Source organism: Branchiostoma floridae, chromosome 5 (genome assembly GCF_000003815.2).
Source record: "Branchiostoma floridae strain S238N-H82 chromosome 5, Bfl_VNyyK, whole genome shotgun sequence".
NCBI lineage: Eukaryota > Metazoa > Chordata > Leptocardii > Amphioxiformes > Branchiostomatidae > Branchiostoma > Branchiostoma floridae.
In genome coordinates, this window is record NC_049983.1 from 5,416,868 (window position 1) to 5,442,299 (window position 25,432).

General features: G+C 42.6%; 1 protein-coding gene across 1 annotated transcript; it reads right to left on the bottom strand.

The window, feature by feature from the left end:
* Window positions 1–1,718: 1,718 nt before the first annotated feature.
* LOC118416739 lies at window positions 1,719–25,283 on the bottom strand. Its single transcript, XM_035821959.1, has 8 exons — window positions 25,166–25,283; window positions 24,549–24,799; window positions 23,860–23,994; window positions 20,013–20,134; window positions 9,067–9,183; window positions 3,761–3,898; window positions 3,297–3,425; window positions 1,719–1,954 (listed from the first exon to the last, which is right to left on the bottom strand). Exons 2-8 carry the CDS (start codon window positions 24,690–24,692, stop codon window positions 1,819–1,821), a joined length of 921 nt encoding a protein of 306 aa, XP_035677852.1. The 5' UTR covers window positions 24,693–24,799; window positions 25,166–25,283; the 3' UTR covers window positions 1,719–1,818.
* Window positions 25,284–25,432: the final 149 nt, after the last annotated feature.

The following is a 25,432-nucleotide window of genomic DNA, read 5'->3' on the forward strand; positions in this document are numbered from 1 at the left end:
CAATTTGCACTGTCAAAGCTACCTACATACCAAATATCATCTAAATTTGCAGTTCCCTTGTTCAGTTATCCTAAGAAGATTTTGAAGAAACGCCCCAGTAGTTCGAGAGCAACCTGCTAGGGGACCCAAACATACACCACCTATTCCTTACGTCATAAGCTATCTGCCACCAAGAATCAAGACCACAGCACATTTGCAGTTTTTGCTGCAGTACCAAGGTCACATACCAAAATTGACCTTGACCTTTGTCTTCCTAACACCTACCCACATACCAAATCATCATAATCCATCCTGAGGTTCTTGAGCTGACCAAAAATATCCGGGAACACAGACACACCCAAAACTATGCCTACATTTTTCATGGAGATGATAAAAAACCTAAACATTGTTATGGATAAAAATGGCATAAAACACACTTATCCTAATGATGTCCTTAATGTATGGGAACAAAATTTCAAGAAATATTTAAACACTGAGTTCCAGCATCAGGTAGAGGCACTAGAAGATATCCTAGAAAGTCGGAGACGTTCGGTATTCGCAATGATGCACGATTTTAGATTCGTCGGATTGATTACGAATCAAGGTCATTTTGTGCAATGAGGCTGATATTGACTTCGCAGACGATATTACCCTTCTTGAAAACTCATTACTTTTGCCCAAATCATGTGGCATCCCAGAGCAAAAACTCATGGATAGTACTTTAGGTAAGGCCATGTTGATTTAATCATATGGATGACATCCACGCTCGCATCAGGTTTTGGCCGTTTCCCCCCCCAAAAAAACGTATTCGACCACATAGTAAATTGTACAAAGCAGCTGCAAAACGAGCACATATATGTCGTAGATTTTTTTTAACAATCAGAAAACAGATAACTAATGCCATATAATGCCAAAATGAATCTAAAGTCAAAGAAAAAGATGTGAAAGGACAGAAAGAAGAAAAATCTATTGTTGGTAGGGGTGGGTACCAGTACAGAAAATTCAGGTAAAGGTCATGTTCAGGTCCAGAGGATCATTTCTAGGTCCGGGCCTGAACCTGGACCTGATTGTGGAAATTTGAGAATTGGCAATGCTCAAAACAATGGCAATGGTTCAATTTTGCTACTAAGGAATCTGCTTGGTTGATTATCCGACTCCCAAGAACATGTCATGTCAGGGACAAGAGATACATTGAAAAAAACTGATAGAATATTCTTCTTGATTATGCAAATGTAATCTTATTTTGTATAGATATTATTTTATCTTGTACGACAAGGTACCCACATACCAAACATCATGAAAATCTGTTGTTCCTTTCTTAAGTTATCCTCGTCAGAAGTTTTTGACAAAAATGCCCCTGCTATACCAAAACTTCTTCCTCGCCGCATGTCAGTTTTGGGTAATACCAAAACTACCCGCTAGGGAGCCCAAACTTACGTCACTTCTTTTCGATCACAATAGCTATCAAACACCTAAAAATCGTGACTTGTTCGGAACACGAGATAGCAAAACCGGAATTTGCACTGCAGTACCAAGGGAAGTCACTATATGGCCCGATATCTAATCATTTTCAGCTCTAGTCACATCCTACCAACACACCAAGTATGATCAAACCAATCCACACAGCCGTTCTTTACTTGCGGAAATTCCTGACATACGAATTCTGGCCAAACGGACGAGCTCTATACTGTTAGGCTGGCTAGCCCCTGAGGCGTCGACAAAAACGTTATAAGCTCGTATGTAGTATATGTAGCTGTAGCGGATTTATTTCAGGACAATCAATCATTGAAGCGGCACCCGTGGTGTGTGTGTGGGATCGAGCGATTCATCCCACCAGTTTCACCAGGTTCCGGCGATGGACACCACGTCAGCCATGCTGAGTTTGGGAACTGTCAAGTTTCTTAGATCACGCGGCGTCACATTCAAGTCCACCGTGTTGACCACTCCGTCCTTGTTGACCTTGATTTTGGCGAACCTGTGAAACGGAAAAATATTTGTTTTTCAGTAATTATTCATTCATTCAATTTCATACCATACCGCAGGTATGGAAGTGAAATATGTTGTTTCAGATATGCGTTGTATGTTGTTATATTTCACCCATACCACAGGTATAAATGCTTTTTTATCCGACTCCATCCCACTCCATTATACAGGTATGCATGAAATGTATTGGTTTTGATCCTCTCTTCCTTCTGACAGATCCCCAAATCAATCGTCTCTGTCATTTGGGGGCCTAAATGACCTGGTGATTTACACAAAGGTAGAGTGGGAAAATGCCCCAGACGTTTTTGTCATGTTTTGGAAAAGCCGCTTTTCAAACGATTTTATTCTTCTTTATAATCATCTTTCTTGCATGTTAATGCTCGTAGGCTAAATGCACGAATGACCACAAATGGTCTAATGGGTGAAAAGGAATAAACACAACTAAACTTATACAGTAGTTTCAGCTAGACTTTTTAAAATATCATGTGTCTCTATAGGAAATATGTATTTATACTATCGTTAATCGCTACATCTTATATTTTCTTCTCTCTTTTTGAAACAGGTGGAAATAAATATTTACATACTGCGTTTATCGCATGATCATCCATGCATTACATCAGATATCCTGCTTAGATATCTTCTTATAAGTAATGTCTATCTGTATAGCATTGAATAGGGATTGGCGTTCATATTCATATACGGAACAATCAATTAAGAAATGTATCTCGTCTTCAAGATATAAGTGGTCACAGAATTTACATGTTCTATCCTTTAGGGGAGTACGATTATGCCTGCCGGATTCTATAAGTAAGGGATGTGAACTCATACGAAATTTACACATAGCTCTGACACCAGTGCGATAATTGTTTTAAATCGCGTTTGTGGGGAACAGACGTTCATACAGTCGTTTGCTATTGGGGTAGGTACTCTTAAATAATACATAGATAAGCCCTTAAAGTCTTGAATAAAGGCATGGTTATTTGGCGAGGGACGTCCTCCTGGAACTCTAGTTTAATCAATCAATCGATAAATCAACATGTTGTTTAAAAATTGAAATTACGTCATGTTTATATGACTGAAGACGAAAGTCTTTGTACCATCTCCGTGTCTGTGGCCCTGGGAGTTTGTGCAATCACTACAGCAGGGGGCTATTCCACTGGTAGTGGTTTGTTTGTTCCATTGCTGAGTACTAAACAGAGAATGCAGCATGCACCATTCTTAATGTACAATGTTAAGTCATGACTCGGCTGGGGATCGAAAGTGACTGAAAAAAGGACCGACTAAAATGCCTATTGTGTGGTGTGCATATCGTTTGACGCTGGCTGTTCACTTACCTGTATGCAATTGGACAATTCTTGACAACACCAACACTTGTCTGTGGTTCGGCCACCCCAGTTCCGTCACTTACTGTTTTGCACTTGACGCACTCTGCCAGGAATGTCTCGTAGATGTAGTTGAAATATCTTGAACAAATTGAAACTTTATGAAATAACATTTTTGCAGATCAGTCTTATATCCCACCTATGCGCAGAAATAACGTTTACATTTCAAAACATATTTCATAACGTTTAGAATATCTAGTTAAAGGAGTATACAGGGCAGTTTTATGACCTATAAGTCTATACTTGCGAGCAACAATATTCTTTCATTTTATTTATTACGAAAACTTTTAGCCAAAATGGGCTTATCTTCCAATGTTCACAAGGTTGACATACACCGTCCCTCCCTCCCCTTACTTAGACTTATGCCCGTTGGAACCAACAACCCAGACGGTGTCTCCCCTGATTTAGCCGTATACCTGTGAGCACCAACATCCTGCACGCTGTCCACTCTGACGCCCTGCAGGTCACGCGGAGGCGTAGTCAATTTGGTTACTCCGGACACGTCAAAGATTATCTTAATCTTCGCAACTGCAGGCGGGCCACCATCATTTGGTCTACGATACCACGGAGAAAAGAAAACTTATGGTTTTATGGTATGGAACAACCACCGCTTATTAGCTCATGTCTAGATATGGACCAGGTCTATCTCTTAATTAGAGTTCCACAAAACACATACCTTCGCCAAATAATCAAGGCTTCTTATGGATAGTATCTTTATTCGGGACAGCCAAACGTACTTACGTACAAAGCTGCCTGGGGACCAGTAGGAAAACGAACTTGACCTTCATTTTCGTGACCCCTACCCATTCAACAAAGATCAACAACATCTCGAGTTATGTTGTTTACCGCCAAACGCACTTACGTACACCGCACTTAGTTACGTATACTTAGGTATACCATCTTCGAACTTGACCTTCCTTTCCACAACCACTCATACCTACCAAATGTCATCAAAATCCATCCACAACTTTTTGAGTTATATGCCGTTGACCTACATATACATCCAAAAAGTCCTGGCTGAACCGTTTCCATAACCTTCTGCCATTCTGGCGAAGGCAAGTAGAATCCCTGGACACAATTGCATAGGAAATACACCACTACGGTGACCCGGACGTACAGGGCGACAAGGTTTCACCAGGCCATTTTGAACCCTTCCACACCTTCCATTTCTAATCGCGCCGCGTTAGATCCCAACCTTTCCTAACCCAATTCTCATCGCACCTCGGTAGATTTCAAAACACGCCGTGGCAGATTTCAGCACGCTCAGAGGCAAGATTCCAACCCTTCCAAACCCAGTTCCAACCGTTCCGCGGTGGCCGGTAGACCGGACGGCTAGAATATTTATGCAAATTATGAAATGCAAATTAGGGACTTACTTGCATAAGACTAAAATCTGCTTATCTTGTACCTGCCACAAACTGCATGCCACATGTTACATGTGTTTGAGTTTAAAATGGAAACACTGTATACATAGTCTTTCTTCATTAGATATGCAAATCAAGTTAGACTTTGCATCATGTACAAAATGACCAATAAATTGGTGGACGTACCGACTGACAAGTATCTAATACCAGCTCAAAAAAAGAAACATACCTTTGCCAAATAAACCAGGTTTGTCATGTATAATGATGTCTGTAGACATAAATGTGTTACTCATTACATTTTATTTATATGCCTGTTGGTTTATAAAATTTCGCCGTTAATCATTACGCTATCTACATACCAAAAATCATGACAATCCGTCAAAACGTTCATATTCTCTAATTAATTATGCAAGCGAGGTTGTCATTTGCATAATTGATATCTATCAACATTTCTCTCTTTCTCAGTTACATATGTGACATGTTTGACAATTTTGAAAGTCCTGTCATAGAATGCAGTGGATTTATAAACTTTCCCCATTAATTATGCAAATTAGCTATTGATTTGTATAATTAGTATCCATTATGTTAGTCATCACTCATTCTATCTGCATACCAAAAATCATGATGATCCGTCAACACGTTGTCAAGCTATTCTCGTCCAAAGATTGAAAGGAAACCGGCGCCTGCAGTTCCAAAAAGCCACAAGGGGGCCTAAACTCACAGCACTTACTCTCTGTCCCGAGGGCTATCCACCACTCAAATTCACGACCACAGCATGCCAAGAACATGAGATATAAAAAATTAAGGTTCTGCTGCAGTACCTTAGCAAGCCGCTAGGGGGTCCATTATCGAACTTGACCTTCGTTTTCCCGACCCCTTCCCACATGCCAAATATCATCAGGATCCATCCAAGGCTTCTCGAGTCATGCTGTTGACACACAGACTCACACGCCATAACCTTGCCATTCTGGCAAAGATTATTAGAAACAGTCATGACTTCAATACCAGAGTCACCAACCTAGAAATGATGTGTTCAAAAATTCGTATTTTCCTAGAAGTATCGCAGAGTGGAATTTGTCATCACCAAGCACAGTAGGGGCATCTTCTCTGGATAGTTTCAAAGAACGCTTGCAGATAGATGTGCAAAAGTTAGGTGGGACGGGTCCTTCGGTGTAATATAGCCAGCTGCTGTCGTGCCACGTGCCTGCGAAGCAGGTGTGTTGGTTACGCGCCGTTTACGAAACGGAAATTTGCTACGCCGAAGGGCGGCTATATAGATACAAATGCAGATGATTGCCTGTTATATATAGAGTTGTCCACACAGACTGATTCACAGCTTAGACTCACGGAAAACCTTAATACTCTCGAGGGATGGCAGAACAAATGGCTCATGCAGATTAACCCCGACAAATGCTATACATGTTCTATGCACATATCAAACAAACGCACCTCAAATGTAACCACCTTTATACCAGTTCTGTGGTCAAGCTCTAGCAATAAGTCATCCGTACCTTGGCGTTACATTTACAACTGGGCTGAAACAGGGTGCTCATGTTCACAAAGTACCAAAGGCTAAACAGATATTGGGAGTGATCAAGCGTAATTTGTGGGCATGCCCGCAAAGGTAAAATCAACTTTGAATACCGAAAATTTAAGACTAGTCGCCGGTGATCTTTGAAGTCGCAGAGCTTTGAAGTGTCGGGCGAGTAGAGACTGACTTATTAATCGTCGGTCTAAAATCGGATGACATATGCCCTTTGGTTCGCCCGACTCCAGTTTAAAAAAATGCAAGGTCTGACTTCTTTGATCTAGGGAGTAATTCTGTCATTGTGGCTCCTGTGGTATGCCACACAATCACTTTTCTGTGATCATTTCTATCCTGGCCGTTCAATCCATTGAATGGTTAAAATGATTCCCACAACTAAGACATCAAAATTGATTGAACTATTGCTTTTTTTTATGAGCAATGCCTTGTCTTACCTCGTCCGCGTCGAAGAGGTGGCCCATGCCATGTGAGGCTCATTATGATTAATTTATTTTAGACGATCGCCAGAGCCTTGCTTGCATGTGACAGGGACGGTTTTCAGACGAAAAATACGCGCGACTCTCTGTTGATCTTAAAGTCGGCCGACCCTCCAGCGATCGTGAGTACGCCCGAAGATCGTAGATAATGTGACAGGGGTATAAGCAGGTAACCGGTGATCCGGTGAGATCACTAGTACTAGCGTTTTCGCCCCCCTTTAGGGTTTTGGCCCCCCCCCCCCCCCCAAGAGCAGCTGGTTACTAAAGGGTTAATGCCCCGGCCCGAGGTGTATATGGTGAGATAATCCCTGGTCAGGTGCGATAACCACCGAATAAACCACCGAGTGAGCGTAGATTTGCATCGACACTGGTGCCGGTGTCGATGCAAATCGACACCGGTGCCGGTGTCGATTCATTCTGACCAATCAGGGGAGCGATACTCACCTGCCTGGCCTGAATCTACGTGTTACGGCGTCATAACCAACGTGGAACGGGGCCTTCTGATTGGTCCGCGGCGCCTGGCTATATGATAATACATATTACAGGTGCGCTACCTGGTACTATACTGCACCTGGGGAGTAACGTATATGGTGTGTTACCTGGTACCTATATGGCACCTTATTACCATACCGTAAGATACGAATGTCTAATCAATGAAATAAACTCGCACAGTAGTTACAGGGCTAGCCTTGTTACCGTTGAAGTAGGGAGCAGAGGTTGGATTAACGGCGAGAACACTGCAAAGCTGAAGTCACTCTGTCCGGTCAGCTACAAAGACCGTGAAGTGAGACATCTTAAAAGTAGACTGGGAAAGTGCGCACTCTGTGCATCCTATGCTATCTACTGTGCCCGAAACACACCTACTTAGGACTGTACGTCAGGACTGTTTATCTACAGAAACTAGTTGTATCTGGGTCTAAATTTTATGATGTATCTGGGTCTAATTCTATGAAATGTGACGTTAATGGTTTTTAAACGATTTTAATCTGTCATTGTACTTCTTTTAATACCTTGCACCCTCCTGGAGAACAGACAAAGGGCGGTCCTAGGTTTTAGCCTGTAATATATACATGTATGTATTCATCTTGTGTGTAATAAAGATGATTTTTAACCATACCTCGAAATTCGATACTATATTGTTCGGTGCAAACATGACATTGAAATGAAAAAGACAATTTTTGCAGCTGAGGTGGCATAAAAACAGTGCTACTGCGAACGTATAAATCAACACCGTCTATGGTACGGAATACGTCAGCTATATGTTTTCAATTTGTCACAGTGTTTTCTTTCTTGTGCTGGAAACATTTCCAAAGCACTAACAAAAACACACGTGAATAATAGTTTCTCATTATAAACACTATCTACGCGCAAGTTGATATAGCGGTTGCTAAATGCTACACAAACACTGGTAAAGTACCAGTCTTAAGAAACACGGGTAAATGCATCAGTTCCTAAATACTAGAAAAAACAGTCATGTTGGAGGTGAAGATATCCCTTGGCCAGGTGCATATACCAAAATGTGCGTTATTCTAATTAATACCTAATATTTGCATAATTAATAAAGACATTACATAGTTCTTTTGTGGTCACTTCATGGTAGAGACTTCATATTGGAGATATATAGGTTGCTTGAGGACAGGTGAATACAATGAAATACATCTTATGTCAAGACTCAGGTTAGGTATATGAAATAATGGGAATACAAGGGACCCAACCCTCCTTGTCTGAAACAAGTTCAACTATCTTATTACCATGTAATTACGTTAATATTGATACTATGAATGGAGTTATGTATCAAACTCGTGTACTTATATCATTCTGAAACTGCATTTTGTGATTTATACCAATCAACTTCTAAAATTTCATGTAAACCCGTTTTTTTTTGGGGGGGGCGAAATCGCTAAAGGGGGGCGAGGTAGGGGGGCGAGATCACTAGCCGGGGAAGGCGAGATCGCTAGTGATTTCGCCCCGGGGTGGCGAGATCGCTGTCACACCTGTATGCAATTAACACCTGATACCTCCTGTATATTCATCACCAAGGAAATCGCAATCGCACGTAACGTTCTGGAAATATACATACGCTCCATTTTATGGATTTGATGAAATATACCCAGATGATTCAAGCACACACACACACACACACACACACACACACACACACACACACTTGAAATATACCCAGATGAAAGCACACACACACGCGCGCGCACACACACATACACACACACATACACATACACACACAGACACAGACGCACACAAATACACACAGACACACACAAACACACAAACACACATATCAATTAATCAATTTGTCAAATTTTATCTCAACACACCTGATATTCCTCCTACGGATGACCTGGATATGAGAGTCCTTGGGCGTGGCGGTGTACAGGTGCTCTTCGCGAAGGTAGATTTCCTGAGAGACGATGGTATCGCTCATACTCTCCAACCTGCAGGGACCAGACAGACGGATTCACAACACGGTCCCCTGGTCGACGCCGCCAAAATCACATATATGTGCAGAGACATTTTTCAAGCACGTTGAAATGGAGATTTCCCGAATTGTACGAGGGACTATGTGGATCATGGTTGTGTTATCATTTTTTCTTTCTCTGGCACTGTCGCGTACAAAAAAACTTTACTTTGTATGCAAACTTTACTTTGTGAATACATATGAACAACCGGCCGCGGAGGTCGGGACCAGTCTATTGCATATTTAACTCCATAGAGCCCTATCTTATATTGCTTGTTCTAAGTTATCAAAATCAATACCAGAGTCTCTAGTTAAAGTGTCCGTAAAAGTCAAACTTCTGCAAGTTTGAATTCTGTCTTGGATTCATTGCAGTAGAGCCCTACTAGGGATGCAGATTCTGCGAGAGATTAAAGTGAAGTTTCTGCGTTTTTTTATTTGTTCAGAAAGTAGTTCAAGATCATTTGCAAAGATCAGTGAGATATTGGGCAGGTAATCATTGACACCTTCGTAATTTGATTTCTATACCTCACAGAGGCTATAGTACTGTATGCATTTAGTAGTTAAGAGATTTTATCAGGTTAGTATGCTAGGCCCAAAACGTCAACCAAAATACTGTACCCCTTGTCAATTTTCAGGTCTTTCTTTTTTTCATTCTTTCTTTCTTCCTTTCTTTAGATACCAAGTTAATTGAATGAATAAACAAGCGTTCGTAGAACTCAACCTTCGTGAAATGGGCGAGGGTGTGGTGGTTGGAGGGTGTTTTTTATAGACATCTCAGGGGCAGAAATTCTCGGAATTCTACAACTTTTTTCGCGCCTATGTAGCTGCATCATCCCTTTTAAGTGGAATAGTTTGCGTTGACAGATTGTCATGGTATTTGGAATGCAGATAGCTTTTGTCATGGGCAATTGAGCGAGCGAGTGAGTGAGGAGGTGCCTTACATAATCAATTTTTATCATGCAAATCAGGGGCTAATTTGCATAAATAATGAGGACAGTTAATATTAATAATAATAACTAGGTGTATTTTGCCAGCCAGTAGGTACCCAAATTATACGCCTACTTCATTTCATGATAGCAGATACTCAAAGATAAGACACATTAGTCAATTCCAAGTCACCATGAGGGTTTTCGGTGATATTTGTAATAAGTCTGAATTATGTTGTATAAAAGAATATCTAAGCCACAACAATTGATTTTTTTTAAATTGACTAAGAAAATATTCATCTATTTGAATTCATTTGAATAGATTAGAAACATTTTGAAAGTAACCGTACAAAATATTTTTTTAGAATAATTGTGAAACCTCTGTGTGATGCTTTCACATTTAAACTTTGCCAAATGGTAAAATTAGTTTATTGCCTCCATAAAAGTAAGCCCTATTGTTGCCTCTGTATATTTTTAGATTTCACTGCTGGGCAATGGTGGATCCTTTGTGGTGGGCCATTGTTGCATTGACACCCAACCATACTTTGCAAGGATGTGTGAATTGCTATCTTCCCAGCCCACTGACCCATTTACAAAATGTTATAAAAAATGGTAGAAAATGGTAAATAATGGTAGAATGTTGTTATCATTATCTAGAAACCATCTAATTCCACACTATGAATATTTCCAAAGTTTTACAGGACCGGGGAAATATTTATAAAATTGAAATAATGTTAAAAATATTTCTGAAGTATCAAATGTCGATTCTAGACATATAATTACAAAACTTTAAAATCAATTCTAAACAATGGCAACAAACATCCGCACGGTGACTTGGAAAGTTGGAATGGACTCTAACTAACAAAGAGAGAAATATTAGCCTAACTGAGTAGTGTACTAGTATGTCCGATTAGTAAAAATTCCCGGAATTGACAGCAAGTCTTCCGCGCGTGCTCAATTGCATCATCCCTTTGGAGGGTAATAACACGGGAAGGGTTGATGGATCGTCATTATTTTTGATCACTAGATAACTTGGGGATGTCTTCTATAATGACCCAATTGTCTTCCCTCAAAGACAAAAATCCAGGCGCCTTTTGGAACTTAGTTAATAAGCTAAAACCGACGAAAACGCAAGAAAATAACCAAATCTCAGAAGAAGAGTGGTTTGAACATTTTAGCAATTTAGACAAACTCCCTAACAACGGTACAAGCGACTCTCCAATTCCAGAAAACGATCAACTAAATCCGACGTCCTCCGTTACTAATCCATCTGTTCTAGATTCCCCTATAACGTCAGAAGAATTATATAATGCCATTTCAAATCTCAAGAGCAATAAATCGAGTGGAAATGATTTGATCTTAAATGAAATGTTGAAATTTGGTAAATCGGTACTTCAAACGCCACTCCTGCAACTTTTTAACAATTGTCTGCAAAACGGGTATTACCCACAGGAGTGGTCCCTTAGCCATATTGTTCCAATTCACAAATCCGGCGACCCATCTCTCCCAGACAACTACCGCGGAATTTCCATAATTAGCTGCTTAGGTAAACTATTCTCCTCAATATTAAACAATCGCTTAGTTAGTTATGCCGAAAACAATAGTCTTTTCAAACCCCATCAGGCAGGGTTTAGGAAGAACTTTAGAACTACAGATAATCTTTTCGTGTTAAGTACTTAAGTTAGCAAATATCTAAGTAAAAATTCCCGTCTCTTTGCATGTTTTGTAGATTTTAGTAAATCGTTCGACTCCGTCTGGAGAAATGGCCTCCTTTACAAATTAAACAAGTTAGGTATACAGGGCAACTTTCTTCGAACCATCAAAAACATGTATTCAAAAACTACAAATCGTGTGAAATACAGTCAAGGTCTGACCGAACCTTTTGTCACAAACTGTGGTGTCAGACAGGGATGTAATTTAAGCCCAACTTTATTCAATTTATTTTTAAGTGATATTACATCTGTCTTTGATAATGATATTTGTAACCCCCCAACTATGTACAGTAAGCGTGTCTCTTGTCTATTGTATGCGGATGATTTAGTTCTTTTCTCTGAATCCAAACAAGGTCTACAATGTTCGTTGAATAGACTAGAAGAATACTGTCAAACATGGCACCTAAATGTGAACCTTAGGAAAACAAAAATAATTGTTTTCACTAAGGGTGGTCGTATACCAAAAGATGTGTATTTCATGTATAAGAACAATCCTGTTGAAATAGTGACAACCTATTGTTATTTAGGTATTGTGGTCAATTCAGCGGGTACTTTCAAGGCGAACAACAAACACTTGTACAGTAGGTCGGGACTGAAAGCTTTGTTTGGGATAAATCAATCCCTAGACAAAGCCGATGCGCCTTTGTCTGTCAGAAACAAACTTTTTGATACCTGCGTTAAGCCCATAATTCTTTATGGATCGGAAATCTGGGGTTCTGCTAAAAACTCCAAATCCTGTCCTATCGAATCAATACATCTAAAATTCTGTAAGCAAACCCTACACGTGCCAAGATCCACAAGTGGCCTCGCCGCTAGAGCCGAGTTAGGGAGGTTCCCCATTCATCTGGAAGCCTCCCTAAATGCCATTAAACACTTAATTAGACTTCGCCAGAAAGTACCAGCAGACAGTTTTCAGTCAGACGCTCTCTCCTGCCAGATAGATTTAGACAAAGCTGGAGCCAAGTGTTGGGCTTCAGGATTTCGCCAGTCACTGGAGGAATGCGGTTATGGTTATGTATGGCATTGTCCTCTACAGCATAATACAAATTCGTCTCAAATTATCAATTCAATCAATCAGCGTCTGAAAGACATTTACTTTCAAACCTTTCTAAGAGAGATACACAACGACAACAAAGGTGGATCCGCTAAAAACAAACTTAAACTGAGGTCTTACAGACTGTTCAAGTCAACCTATATTGTAGAACAGTACCTGGATATTGACAATATTCGGCACAGGACGGCCGTCACAAAACTACGAATCAGTTGCCATAAATTACACATTGAAACCGGAAGACATAACCGCACTCCTCTAGAACAACGAATATGTAGATACTGCAATCTAGATAAGCTAGAAGACGAACATCATTTTGAAGTAGAATGTAGTTTGTACAAGAAAGAGAGAGCTGAACTCTACAGACTAATAGAACCCATGTTCCCCCACTTTATACATCTTAGTAATATAGACAAATTTATATTCCTTATGAATCTAGACAAACCTTTACTTATAAAGCATATCTGTTCTTACATTTTCAATATCACAAAGAAACGAGAAGAAGCCGAATGTACGCAGTAGAATACGATTCTTGAGTAGTGTAGATTCATTGTATCATTGTATCATGTTGTATCAGTTATTGTGACCTGTACTGAACCCAGTGCAGTGGGTATGTATGTACAATAAAGGTCTTCATTCATTATAATCAAGTTCTATTAATGCTAACCAGTGGCTAGTTTGCACAATTGATTATTCATAACAGAACGGTCAAACGTTACATTTGTAACTGAAAAAAAGAGACATTTTTATAGATATTTATAGATAATAGATATGCAAATTGCTATCTAGCTCCGCAATGTAGTACGTTGTATACTTCCAATGTGTATAATGGACTATCGAGATAAAACATGTCAATATTGACGACTTGATACATTGCATGGCCGTTTCCACAAAGTAATATTATAAATTATAGTTTTTTTTCTACGGCCCCCTTTACGTATAATATACGACTCCTGCAATACAGATCATTATTGCCGACTTGTTGCTTGCAACAATGATGATGTAGCATTCTTTGCTTCACAATGCAGTCCACTACATTGTGTATCCTATATGTCTAATGTACAATCCCTATAAACAATCTCATCAATGACTACAAGTCACTGTGAAAAACAAACCCTGCTTTGTTCAACAATGTATTGTGCCGGTAGTAACTGTTACATGTACAACCCTTTTAAAACATATAATATACATGTAGGCCCCTGTAAACAATATCATCATTGCCCTTATTCATTGCCCTTAATCTACAGATTATCAAATCTTATAGGAAACATTTACACCCCATAATGTATAATGTGCTGTCCCTATACATGTAGTACCATTGTCTTGTGATCGTCTGATATATATAAGTCGTGCTGTCCTCTATTGCGCAACTATGACCTTTGGGGTCACTTCCCGTGGGGATAGGGGTCCATGCACAACTGCAGCCAACGCTGAATGACGTAACTCCTAAATATAAAGCACTATTGCGCAATAGCCACAATTAGCACACTACACACTATTTTTCAAGTACAAACATCCCCTGCAAAACCGTCAGAAGCCACTAGACAAAAAAACGCCACGTACGTTTCTTCTCCTTCTCAAGAGCTACCCACATACCAAATATCAGATCAATCTGTTTTGGCGTTAAGGAGATTTTTTGTTCACAGACACATAGTGTAGAAGGTTTCTACACATACCTATTGTATTTTGCAAATTACCACCTAATTTGCATAACAAGCATACAATTATGTACATCATTACGTAAGCTATCTGCATACCTACAGTCATTAACATCCATCAACCCCTTCTTGCATTATTCCTTCTCAAAACATAAAACAAGAATTACTTTCATCGCCCCTGCGAAACCCCTAGGTGGCCAAAACTTACACACCTTACTATGCTTTTACACAGCTACCTACCACTTAAAAATCATCACCCAAAAAAGTGCCAAACAAAAAATAGCAAAACCGGAAGTTCCGCTGCAGTACCACAATACGCCGCTAGAGCGCCCTGCCGTAACGCAATTCCTGCCATTTCTTTGTCATGTCTAATCCTACCCACATACTAAATATCAAAACCATCCATCCACGCGTTCCCTAGTTATCAGGCTGACAAACGACCCCCTGACATCAAAGCAGCAGTGATTACAAACCCTTCGTTTCACGAAGGGAATATACGTCTTTTTGCTTGGTTTTCGATTGTGTTTGGTGTGAAGGACTGTGGTGAAAACCACTCAGCTCAGGGGTAGGCGATACATTTTACAATTTAATCAAATCCTTGTACACCAAACCCACGCAGAAGCACTGCTAAAAGAACGTCGCCCAACTGACGGGCGTTCGCCTTCCGATTTGCACGATCTGCAGGCGTCAGTCCATATGACTACAACCTTAATGGACAACACTATATCACACTGCCTTTCGCGGACGACTTCTGCTTGATAACAACCAACAAGAAACAACACCAGAAACTAGCATGAAAGCTCATCTGTGTTGATGTAGTACATATTGAAGATTTTCCACTGTCTTACAACACCAAAAATAGCTTACCTCGAATTTTCAGTCGCACTTCCGTCGACCCTCTTCAGGAGTGAAAATTCAGTTACTCTGATCACGTGACTTAGAGACACGTGATTCGAGTAACGAATCATAAATGCCTTTAGGGAAGTAATACCGTGGTCCCTGCCAAGAATCATACATTGGGGAAACTGAGCGTTCGCTCAAGACTAGGTTCTTGGAGCACAGGAGAAAGAGTTCGGCCTCGTCGGAGGTGTCACAACACATTCATATTGAGTCACCGGGACATTTCATCAGCTTGGACAAAGTACAAATATTGGACACCGAACCGGATTACTTTGCGAGGGGAGTAAAGGAGGCCATCTACATCAGAGCACATCAGCCGACCCTCAACAGAGACGGGGGCCGATATCGTCTGCCAGGCATTTATGACCCATTACTCGAATCATGTGTCACGTGATCAGACTAACTGAATCGTCACTCCTGAAGAGGGTCGACGGAAGTGCGACTGAAAATTCGAGGTAAGCTATTTTTGGTGTGGGGCCGCGTAGCACAGTGGTAGTGTATTCGGCCCGTGACCGAGAGGTCGCCGGTTCGAATCCGCCTGCCGTGTTGCCGGTCTTGTGCCCTTGGGAAAGACACTTTACACGACTTTCCTCACTTTACTCAAGTGAAAAATGAGTCGTCCCTCGGATAGGACGTTAAATGGAGGTCCCGTGTATGGGGAGAGCCATACCCCATGCACGTTAAAGAACCCCCACACGTGCGATGGTGCGGTGTGCGTTGGTGCAAATCCTTCTGTCGGAAGTTGGTGATTCACTTCAAATCACCCGGATGGAGGCCTGGCGACCTCTGTCTCGTATCAGCCACATGGTGATCTACATCATTCACCCGGACGGGTGTGTCACCCCGTAAGGGGTGGTATAACCCGTCGTTGTGCGAACATGTGCGAACATGTATATAGGGCTCCCTTGGAAATCAGCTACTACGTTAACTGAAGGGACTACCCTAAAGATCAATAAATAAATAAATAAAGTGGAAAATCTTCAATATAAACACCAGAAACTAATCAATGAAATTTCCTCAAAGACCAAGTCAATGAAACTTTCATTGAAACCGCGCAAATGCAAATCCAAATCCATGTCCATCCAAGTGGCAGACCAGCAGAGACTACTTTCACTATTGATGGAAATGCTGTCAAGGCAACCAAAGATGCTCCAGAGAAGTTCCTAGTCATAACTTAGGAACATGACTTTCTCGGGTGGAACAAAAGGGATGTATGACAGTGTGGCGAAGATGATACAAACGTCAGTTGAAAACATAAATAAATCGGTCATAAGAAACTAATACAAACTCAGGGTTTACATGGCATATGCTTTTCTGTCATGGAGGTACCTTATGATGGTGCATGACTTGACCGACACTCAGCTACAAAAACTCGATGCAATTCATACTAAAGCAATTAAGTCATGGCTCAAAGCGAAGGCTTGTGCTACTAACGCTATCCTGTACAACACAGCAGGACTAAACTACAAAACCATTTCTACGAAAGACCAGAGCGACACGCGTGTACGCGGTGTGTGAGCAGTGCACACGCCGGTGTAAGCAGTGCGCGAGTAGTGAACACGCTGGTGTAAGCAGTGAGAGAGCATTGCACACGCTGGTGTATGCAGTGCTCGAGCTCGAGTATTGTATACGCTGGTGTATGCAGTGCCCAAGCAGTGCACACGCTGGTCGTGAACGGTGAGCGAGCAGTGCACAAGCTGGTGTACGCAGTGAGCGAGCAGTGTACGCACTGGTGTGTGTTGTGCACGAGCAGTGCACACGCCGTTGTAAGTAGTGTGCGAGCAGTGCACACGCTGTTGTGTGTTGTGCGCGAGCAGTGTACACGCTGGTGTAAGCAGTGCGCGAGCAGTGCAGACGCTGGTGTATAAGTAGTGCGTGAGCAGTGCAGACGCTGGTGTGTGTATTGCGCGAGCAGTGCACACGCTGGGGTTTGATGAAAGAGCTGGGCTGTCTCCAGGTCTGGCTACCTGGCCTGTCCAATTTCAACTATACTTAGACCATCGATCCGCGGAGCCTGGCAGAGGCTAGCACGTAGCGAAACAAGCTGATATTAGCTTCCTTCCGGCCAATGGGACCGTTCCTGTTGAGAGTGACAGATTGTATATGTATGTTAGTGGTGCTACAACTTTCTGAAGCAGCGTGGCGCATTAAGCTGCTACTAACTCCATCCACACCTGTACTCCTGCCAGGCCGAGGGATGCGGCTGTGGCTAGTTTAGCTCCAATGGAGGTTAGATATTGAATTCATTCGCAATGTTCTTTTCACTGTTGTTCACAGTATAATAAATGATAGACAGCCCATGGCTAGCTCTTTCATCAAACCCCAGCTTGTGCACTCCTCGCGCACTATACACACCATCGTCTGCACTGCTCACGCACTGCTAATACACCAGCGTCTGCACTGCTCGCGCACTGCTTACACCAGCGTGTACACTGCTCACGCACAACACACAACAGCGTGTACAATGCTCTCTTACCGCTCAAGACCAGCGTGTGCACTGCTCGCGCACTGCTTACAACAGCGTCTGCACTCCTCGCGCACTACATACACCAGCGTGTGCAATACTCGCGCACTGCATACACCAGCGTGTGCAATGCTCTCTCACTGCTTACACAAGCGTGTGCACTACCCGCTCACTGCTTATACCGGTGTATGCACTGCTCACACACCGCGTACACATGTGTCGCTCTGGTCTTTCGTACATTCCAGACATGTATCTCGAGGCCCACACATTGGCCTACAGCAGATCGGTTCTCAAGGCCGATGACAAGATGAAACATGCTCTTCAAGCCAAATAACGAGATAGAGAATCACAGTGGAAGAAATGAAATCAAATTTGCAGCAACACCGGCAAATCGACACCGGTGTCGATTCATTCTGACCAATTAGAAGGAGCGATGAACACCGGGCTGGCCGGAATCTATGCATTAAGGCGTCATAACAAACATGGAACGGGGCCTTTTGGTTGGTCCGCGGTGCCTGGCTATATGATAATGTGCCATATATAGTTGACTAGCCACTACTATCATGTATCACACTTTGTTCTGCTCTTAGTCTTTGAGACTGTACGTGCAATTAGCTTTGGAGCATGATTTTGCACAAAAAAAACATTATGAAGTCAATTTGTTTATGACCACAAACATCCGGAAACACACATATAAGGGCCGACGGTGCAGACGGACCGAAAAATATACCGGGTCCTCCATTCTTCATGGATTTGTATTGTACCGCCCTTTTTGTGAGCTGACTATGGAATTCCTTTTTTTATGAAAATCTTCGTCACGATATTGGCAGTCCCGACGCGCCAGAGGTGTTCCAGACAAAATCATACACCTCATTCAGGAATCAGGAGCTATACGCAGACACTGTAAGTTGTGTCAGAGTTGGAGCCAACTACTCTGATTGGTTTGAGCTTCGCAGCGGTGTTCGCCAAGGCTGTGTCCGAGCCCCAACACTCTTCAACACTGCCATCGATCACGTGATGTCCAGGACGGTTGGGCGGGGAATGTGCGGTACCACCTACGCAGACCACACTTTTACCGATATGGACTACGCTGATGACGTGGCACTGCTCGTAGAACTCCTTGAAGCCCTGGTCAGCACCCTCGAGAGTTGGCTGAAGACGAAGCTTCAGTCCCTCAGTGACTTCTTGGACCAACCTGACCAGTATGCCTTTCCATCAGAGGAGAGTCAGTCGAGGTGGCCCAGTACTTCAACTACCTTGGGAGTCTCATCACATCAGACTGTAAATCAGACCATGATATCAAGAGGAGATTGGGTATAGCGTCAGAAGCCTTTGCCTCAGTAGACCGAGTCTGGCGATGTGAACAACTGTCCAGACAGACCAAGTTGAAGACCTACAACACCCTGGTCCTCTTCGTCCTATAGACTTGAGACCCTAACAAAGTGTTAGGCACAAAAACTGGACGCTTTTGACACCTAATGCATCAGAAGGATAGAAGGCGTACGTTGGCACGATTTCATCTCCAACGAATCTATCCGCCTTACAACAAAACAGGTGCCAATCAGTGCCAGAATTGCCAAACAACGGCTGGCTTTAATAGGGCATGGGTCCAGAGCAACCCCCACACAAGAGGTGATACTGATAACATCTGAACCTGATCCATCATGGAAGCGTCCTATGGGCCGCCCAAGAGGGAGATGGGAAGATCAGGTCTTCAACACACTCCAGGAGCTGGGGGTCCCCAGATCCGACTGGACTGTCTACGCCCAGTGCAGAACAATGTGGCGAGAACTGTCTGAACTGTCTGTAGCCGCCACACATCAACATATGATGTATGCGAACGATTGATTGATTGACGTTGGGAAATTCGTCGTCTAAAGTGTCTCCTTGTTCACAACCAGGTAGTATGTATTTTGTGGTACCGCCAAATATCACGATTTGATCCAAGTTGTTTTTGCACTGTTTGTAATGGATGGAAAAACAGAATACACGCTCCTGTAAATATAAATAAAAATAAATAGCCATTTTGCCACGCCGATTGACACTTTCAGATTTGCCATCAGAATCCTACATTGACTACCCCTACTGCACCTACCGTAGTCCCATTCTCCTGCCCATGCGCACAAGGGTGCCCCCACCACTGCCCATGCTGACGACTTTCCGCTGCATGTTACTCAGGCTCCGAACTATACTGTGCTCCAGACGGTCATGGAATATCTGATATAGAGAACATGACAGATTTCAAACACCAGTTATAGAAATGCAATAAGAGTATAGCTTACGGCACTAATCTTTATAATTAATGGAATACGAGGCTAAAGACATAGCTGAAGAGAAATGACTGACACTGTTGCCATTCTGGATTGGTATGTTAAGATGCCAGCTATCATTCTTTTGGATGCGGCGCGTTTGGAGAAACATTGTATCCTAGAGGCCAACATTGTGGTTTGAAATAGTAGTCAGATCTGGTCATTTTTGCCGCTTGGTGCATGCTGTGTGCTAGGTGTATATATACAGTCTGTGTCAAACGATTATTCTTTCTCGTGTATATTCAATACATGTAGCTGCCATGTACCTTTGACGATGTTGAGGGGATCTATGGTTCATCATACCCCTGTCACATGATGTATGACCTTCGCACGTACTTCGCGATCGCTGAAAGTTTGGCCAATTCTAAGATCTTCAGAGGGTCACGCGTATTTTTCGCCCTAAAACTGTCCCTGTCACATGAATGCGAGGCTCGTGCGATCGCATGTGAAAATCTCTCACTCACTCACTCACTCACTCACTCACTCACTCACTCACTCACTCACTCACTCACTCACTCACTCACTCACTCACTCACGCACTCACTCACTCACGCACGCACTCACTCACACACTCACTCACGCACGCACTAACACACTCACTCACGCACTCACTCACACACTCACTCACGCACGCACTAACACACTCACTCACGCACTCAATAGTAAATACGCGGGCATAATAGAAATGTTATTGTTCAAACTTTAGCGTTGTTACATGCTTTAACTTTGGTGCTCTTGCGTAGAAGTGTCGGCGGTGGTAACTGAGGCCTGTCGTCACCACTGTTGCCCTCCACGTCCAGAATGTCATCCTGCTCGTCGTACATGGTCCCCATGCTTTCATGCATTGTAACCTAGCTACGTCTTGCGTTCCCGCTAAACTATAACACTCAAAGCTCCAGAACGCTCTTGTTCATCATTTCCACACATTAATTGAAATGATACAAGAAAAGAAACTGTATCACAAGGCCAGCCTACATACTACCACGGGGCCCACAATGTCAGAGTTACCCTCAAGTTTCGGAAAGTCAATATTTGCAGACAAACGGACGTCAGACGAACGTCGCCCGACTGACGGCCGTTCGCCATCTGATTTCCGATCGATGATCAATAAGTAGCTTTGTGTTCGCCTATCACCTTCGACATTATCCGTTGACCGCTGGGAAGCAGTAGTAGGCTGCAGTTCGCAATTGGGAGTGTCAAACAACACACTGGACGTACAAACGCGTAATGTCAATTGGAACACGTGTGAAGTGCAAAACATGAAATACAACAGAGTAACTATAACGCGTCACTTCTGTCCAAGGAAGTTAAGAAATTCAGAAAACGTGGGACATGTCAGGTGCAAACTTAACGGTGCACACCCCGGGTCTTCCGCAACCGGGGGTCCATGGTAGTCCCAAATTATTTTGGAGTACGGGGATTTTAGCATCATTTTTATGCCCGGTTAACTTAGTGTAAAATTAGAGTGACGGATCCAAATCTCCGGTAGTATAAAATTCGACCCCTATGACCTGTTTTCGGTAAGCTTTCTTTGACGAATCTTGGCTTCCTGGTATCGCTCCGAGGACGCAAACAGTGAAAGGGCCGGAGTAGCTCGACCGATGACGTCACCGCTATGGGATTGTATTAGGATATTCATTATTGTGAGATTTGTAATTCTAGAATTTTCTTCTAAATCAGATATGTTAGACCCTATGGAACATGTTTACTTCCTGAATAGGTGTATTTTTTTAAATACGGCGTCGTTGAAAAAAGTGTCTTAACTATAACAGGGGTGTGCCAGGATGAATTGACAAGAGTTCGTCCCAGGAAGGGCAATGACCCTAATTGACGCAGGCGCAGAAGGCCCGAAACGTATTTTAGCCTATTTTTGACTTGTAGCAGGAAAATGTAAGAAACATTTCATATTGGTGAGACAGTGTAGGTTGCAGATGATCAGATTCGGCAAAAAAACTAGGATTTGGCCATCTTTTTGGCCTGTGCTGACCCCTAATTTGAAGTGGTCAGTCCCTAAAATGACGTAATGAAAAAGCAAGATGGCGGCAGATTTGACCGCTGGGATATGTTAAGCTGGTCAGAAAGTTTAAAAATTAGACTTTTGGACACTTGAGATAGCGGGCTGCTGTGTGGAGTGAGTTCTTATGACCTGGAATGTTCACGGATTAGATTATGACACCCTGAACTTGCTAATTTTACACTATCGCCAATGAAGATTTCTATAAGTGTTCACTGCCCAGAACATTCCCCCTACCAAGGAGTTTTTTTCTACCTCCTTGCCCCGACACAAGCAGGATGCTCGTAGGAAACAACGCCCGACTTCACTGACTTTGCACAAGTCAAAAGAGATGTGGAGGAAGGTCGCCAGAGTTTTGTGCGATACTCCTGAGAGACCGTCTCAGTTTTAGCGAGCATCAGCTGATTTTGGGGGGTGAAATCGGTCTTCAATCGTTGGATTGACGTCCGACTATCAATCGAATGTCGACCGATACCTAGGCGAGGTACGGACGATCTGTGGGCGACTCGGTAACGAGCTCTGCGAACTCAGAGATCACCGGCGACTTGTCGCTTATGTTAAGATCATGTTTCGCTGCACCGCGACCATTATACGACCCCTGAAAATCGCCGACGATCCCTAAAAATCGCAAGATGATCTAGAGAACACCGGACGTATTACTGTCAAAAATGTCATTTAGCGCTCGCAGACTCGTCGTCCGATCGATTTCTGCTACATGTGACAGGGGTATTAGGGTACTGCTCTTTCGTATGGATTTGAAAGTACGCGGCTGCAATAAAAATGAGTCCAAATCACTCGTTCTCATTGAAATGTAAAAAAATGTCAATTTTTTGTTCGGAAAATAAATCGGTTAATTTTTCAGTGAACCTACCTGATTGTTTAGAAAAATTCCTCTTTTAACCATAGCCAAAAAATGAAAACTTATTATTCTCTTACCCATTGGTTGTGTATTACAGGGCAGGTAACAACGTTACCGGTAACGTTTGTTACAACAATAAGCTTTACCCTTCTTTCTTCAAAAAGATTAACATTATTGGCTACATCAATTCGATGGAGTGGACGTCCCTGGGGACATTTAAAAAGTGGGCAGCGTTATGACACCAGGTCAGACAGAAAGCTTAGAAAGCATTGAACAATGGTAACGTTTGTTACAGTCATTTATGTTCAACATTTTGTTAAGCAAGGTGGGATACAAATGGTAGTCAATAACCCTTTCATGTTTCTTTAGAAAGACAGAAAAACTGTACAGCGTCACAAAAACGGTCATTTCTAGTCTTATACGTGGATGATATAACCGTGGCAACCATCTTAATTGAGGTGGTAACCGAATTTGGCTACAGGCATTAACCACCTGACACAGCCTCTAAGATTAGTGACAGGGGCGATCTGACGTGATCTGGGTAGCTTGTTTCACCTGCCCATCTTGTCTCTGTAATAATCTTCCAAGCTTTCAACCAATATGAATGTTGTGGTGCATCTTTCGTAAAACATTATAGGGGTTGTGGAAAATCGAAGGGGCCAGTGATGTTGTCTATAATTTGCTCTATATCAAGTCGTAAAGTCAGACGACATCGTTGTTTACATTTCAATGACAACGAGCCAAAAGCGATTCGTATCACCTGAAGCGGCCTGTAGGCGGCGTTGTCAGCCTGCAGACGAGGCACGGGAACGATAACACCTGCGTTGTCTCGCACATCCTCAAGAACAGTGTGCGAGAAGAGTGGCCAGAAGTGATTTACGATTTCATGGTCGTCCTACAAGTGAAAAATAAGTCATAGTAATTGCAACACTGTTTTGCCAATGTTGCATCAGAATTCAGAAATCTACAATTTCCACCAAGAAGGTCTTAACTGACACGTAAATGAAGACCTTTTGCACTGAAAGGCCATCACATGAACTAAAACAGCTGGCATTTGTAGCCACTAACTTAACATTTTTACATAGAAACGTGGTCGTTTACCGCTGGACGGCGGGCTGTACGTAAAGCAGTCATAAGCAAATAATATGCCTTCTAACTGTTACAACTACCCCAACTGAAACGGTGGCGAATTTGTTTGCAGACGTTTGCGCTGCCAATTGTTCATCACTCACTCACTCACTCACTCACTCACTCACTCACTCACTCACTCACTCACTCACTCACTCACTCACTCACTCACTCACTCACTCACTCACTCACGCACTCACTCACTCACTCACGCACTCACTCACTCACTCACTCAGTCACTCACTCACTCACGCACTAACACACTTACTCACGCACTCAATAGTAAATACGCGGGCATAATAGAAATGTTATTGTTCAAACCTTAGCGTTGTTAGATGCTTTAACTTTGGTGCTCTTGCGTAGAAGTGTCGGCGGTGGTAACTGAGGCCTGTCGTCACCACTGTTGCCCTCCACGTCCAGAATGTCATCCTGCTCGTCGTACATGGTCCCCATGCTTTCATGCATTGTAACCTAGCTACGTCTTGCGTTCCCGCTAAACTATAACACTCAAAGCTCCAGAACGCTCTTGTTCATCATTTCCACACATTACAACGCATTGTCGTTTATGCGTTCTAGAACGTCAAAGACAACAAAAAATAAACGAAAACAGAAGATTAGTTGAATGACCAATGCTCTAGAACACGTTTATTTTCTAAAACAGCGAAAACGACGCAGCGCGCCTCTCCCGTGAAACTACCCTCTACTTTAATGCTCATAACAGAAATTGGTTGACTGTAGGTCCATGAAATTTGGCATGCTTAAAGATCAATCTTTGATGCGTCCAACGGTGGTCAAATTATTGGTGTTGGTTGAATAATATGGTACGAAGTTACCCACTGAACATTGCGTATCTTACGCAATGTTCATTGGCCAATAGCAAGCATGTAGCATTCATGAATGTCATTAAAAATTTTCGTGCTGATTTCCAGAAACCTTACCTTTCATTTGATATATTTATTGTCAGGGGAGCGCGGTACCCGAATAGAGAATGTTCACTCTGTGGTGCGGCATGGTGCGGCGCCTCGCACAATTGGAACGCGTCGGCGGAGCAGAAACCATGGAACTTGCTATTCATCTTTGTCACGTCAAACAGTTACAGACAAACAAACAGAAACTGTAGACAGTATGCCTGACCTTGGGGTCATTGTCCAGTCGGACCTTCAGTGGAACAGACACATCTTAAAGATGGTAGCCAGGGCCAATTC

Excerpts from the sequence above, each read along its gene's own strand:
- LOC118416739 (XM_035821959.1), bottom strand. The coding sequence starts at position 24,692 with ATGCATGAAAGCATGGGGACCATGTACGACGAGCAGGATGACATTCTG. Across the intron at positions 23,995-24,548 it reads AAGCATCTAACAACGCTAAG|GACGACCATGAAATCGTAAA; the intron begins GTTTGAACAATA and ends TTTCACTTGTAG. Across the intron at positions 20,135-23,859 it reads CCGCCTACAGGCCGCTTCAG|ATATTCCATGACCGTCTGGA; the intron begins GTGATACGAATC and ends TCTCTATATCAG.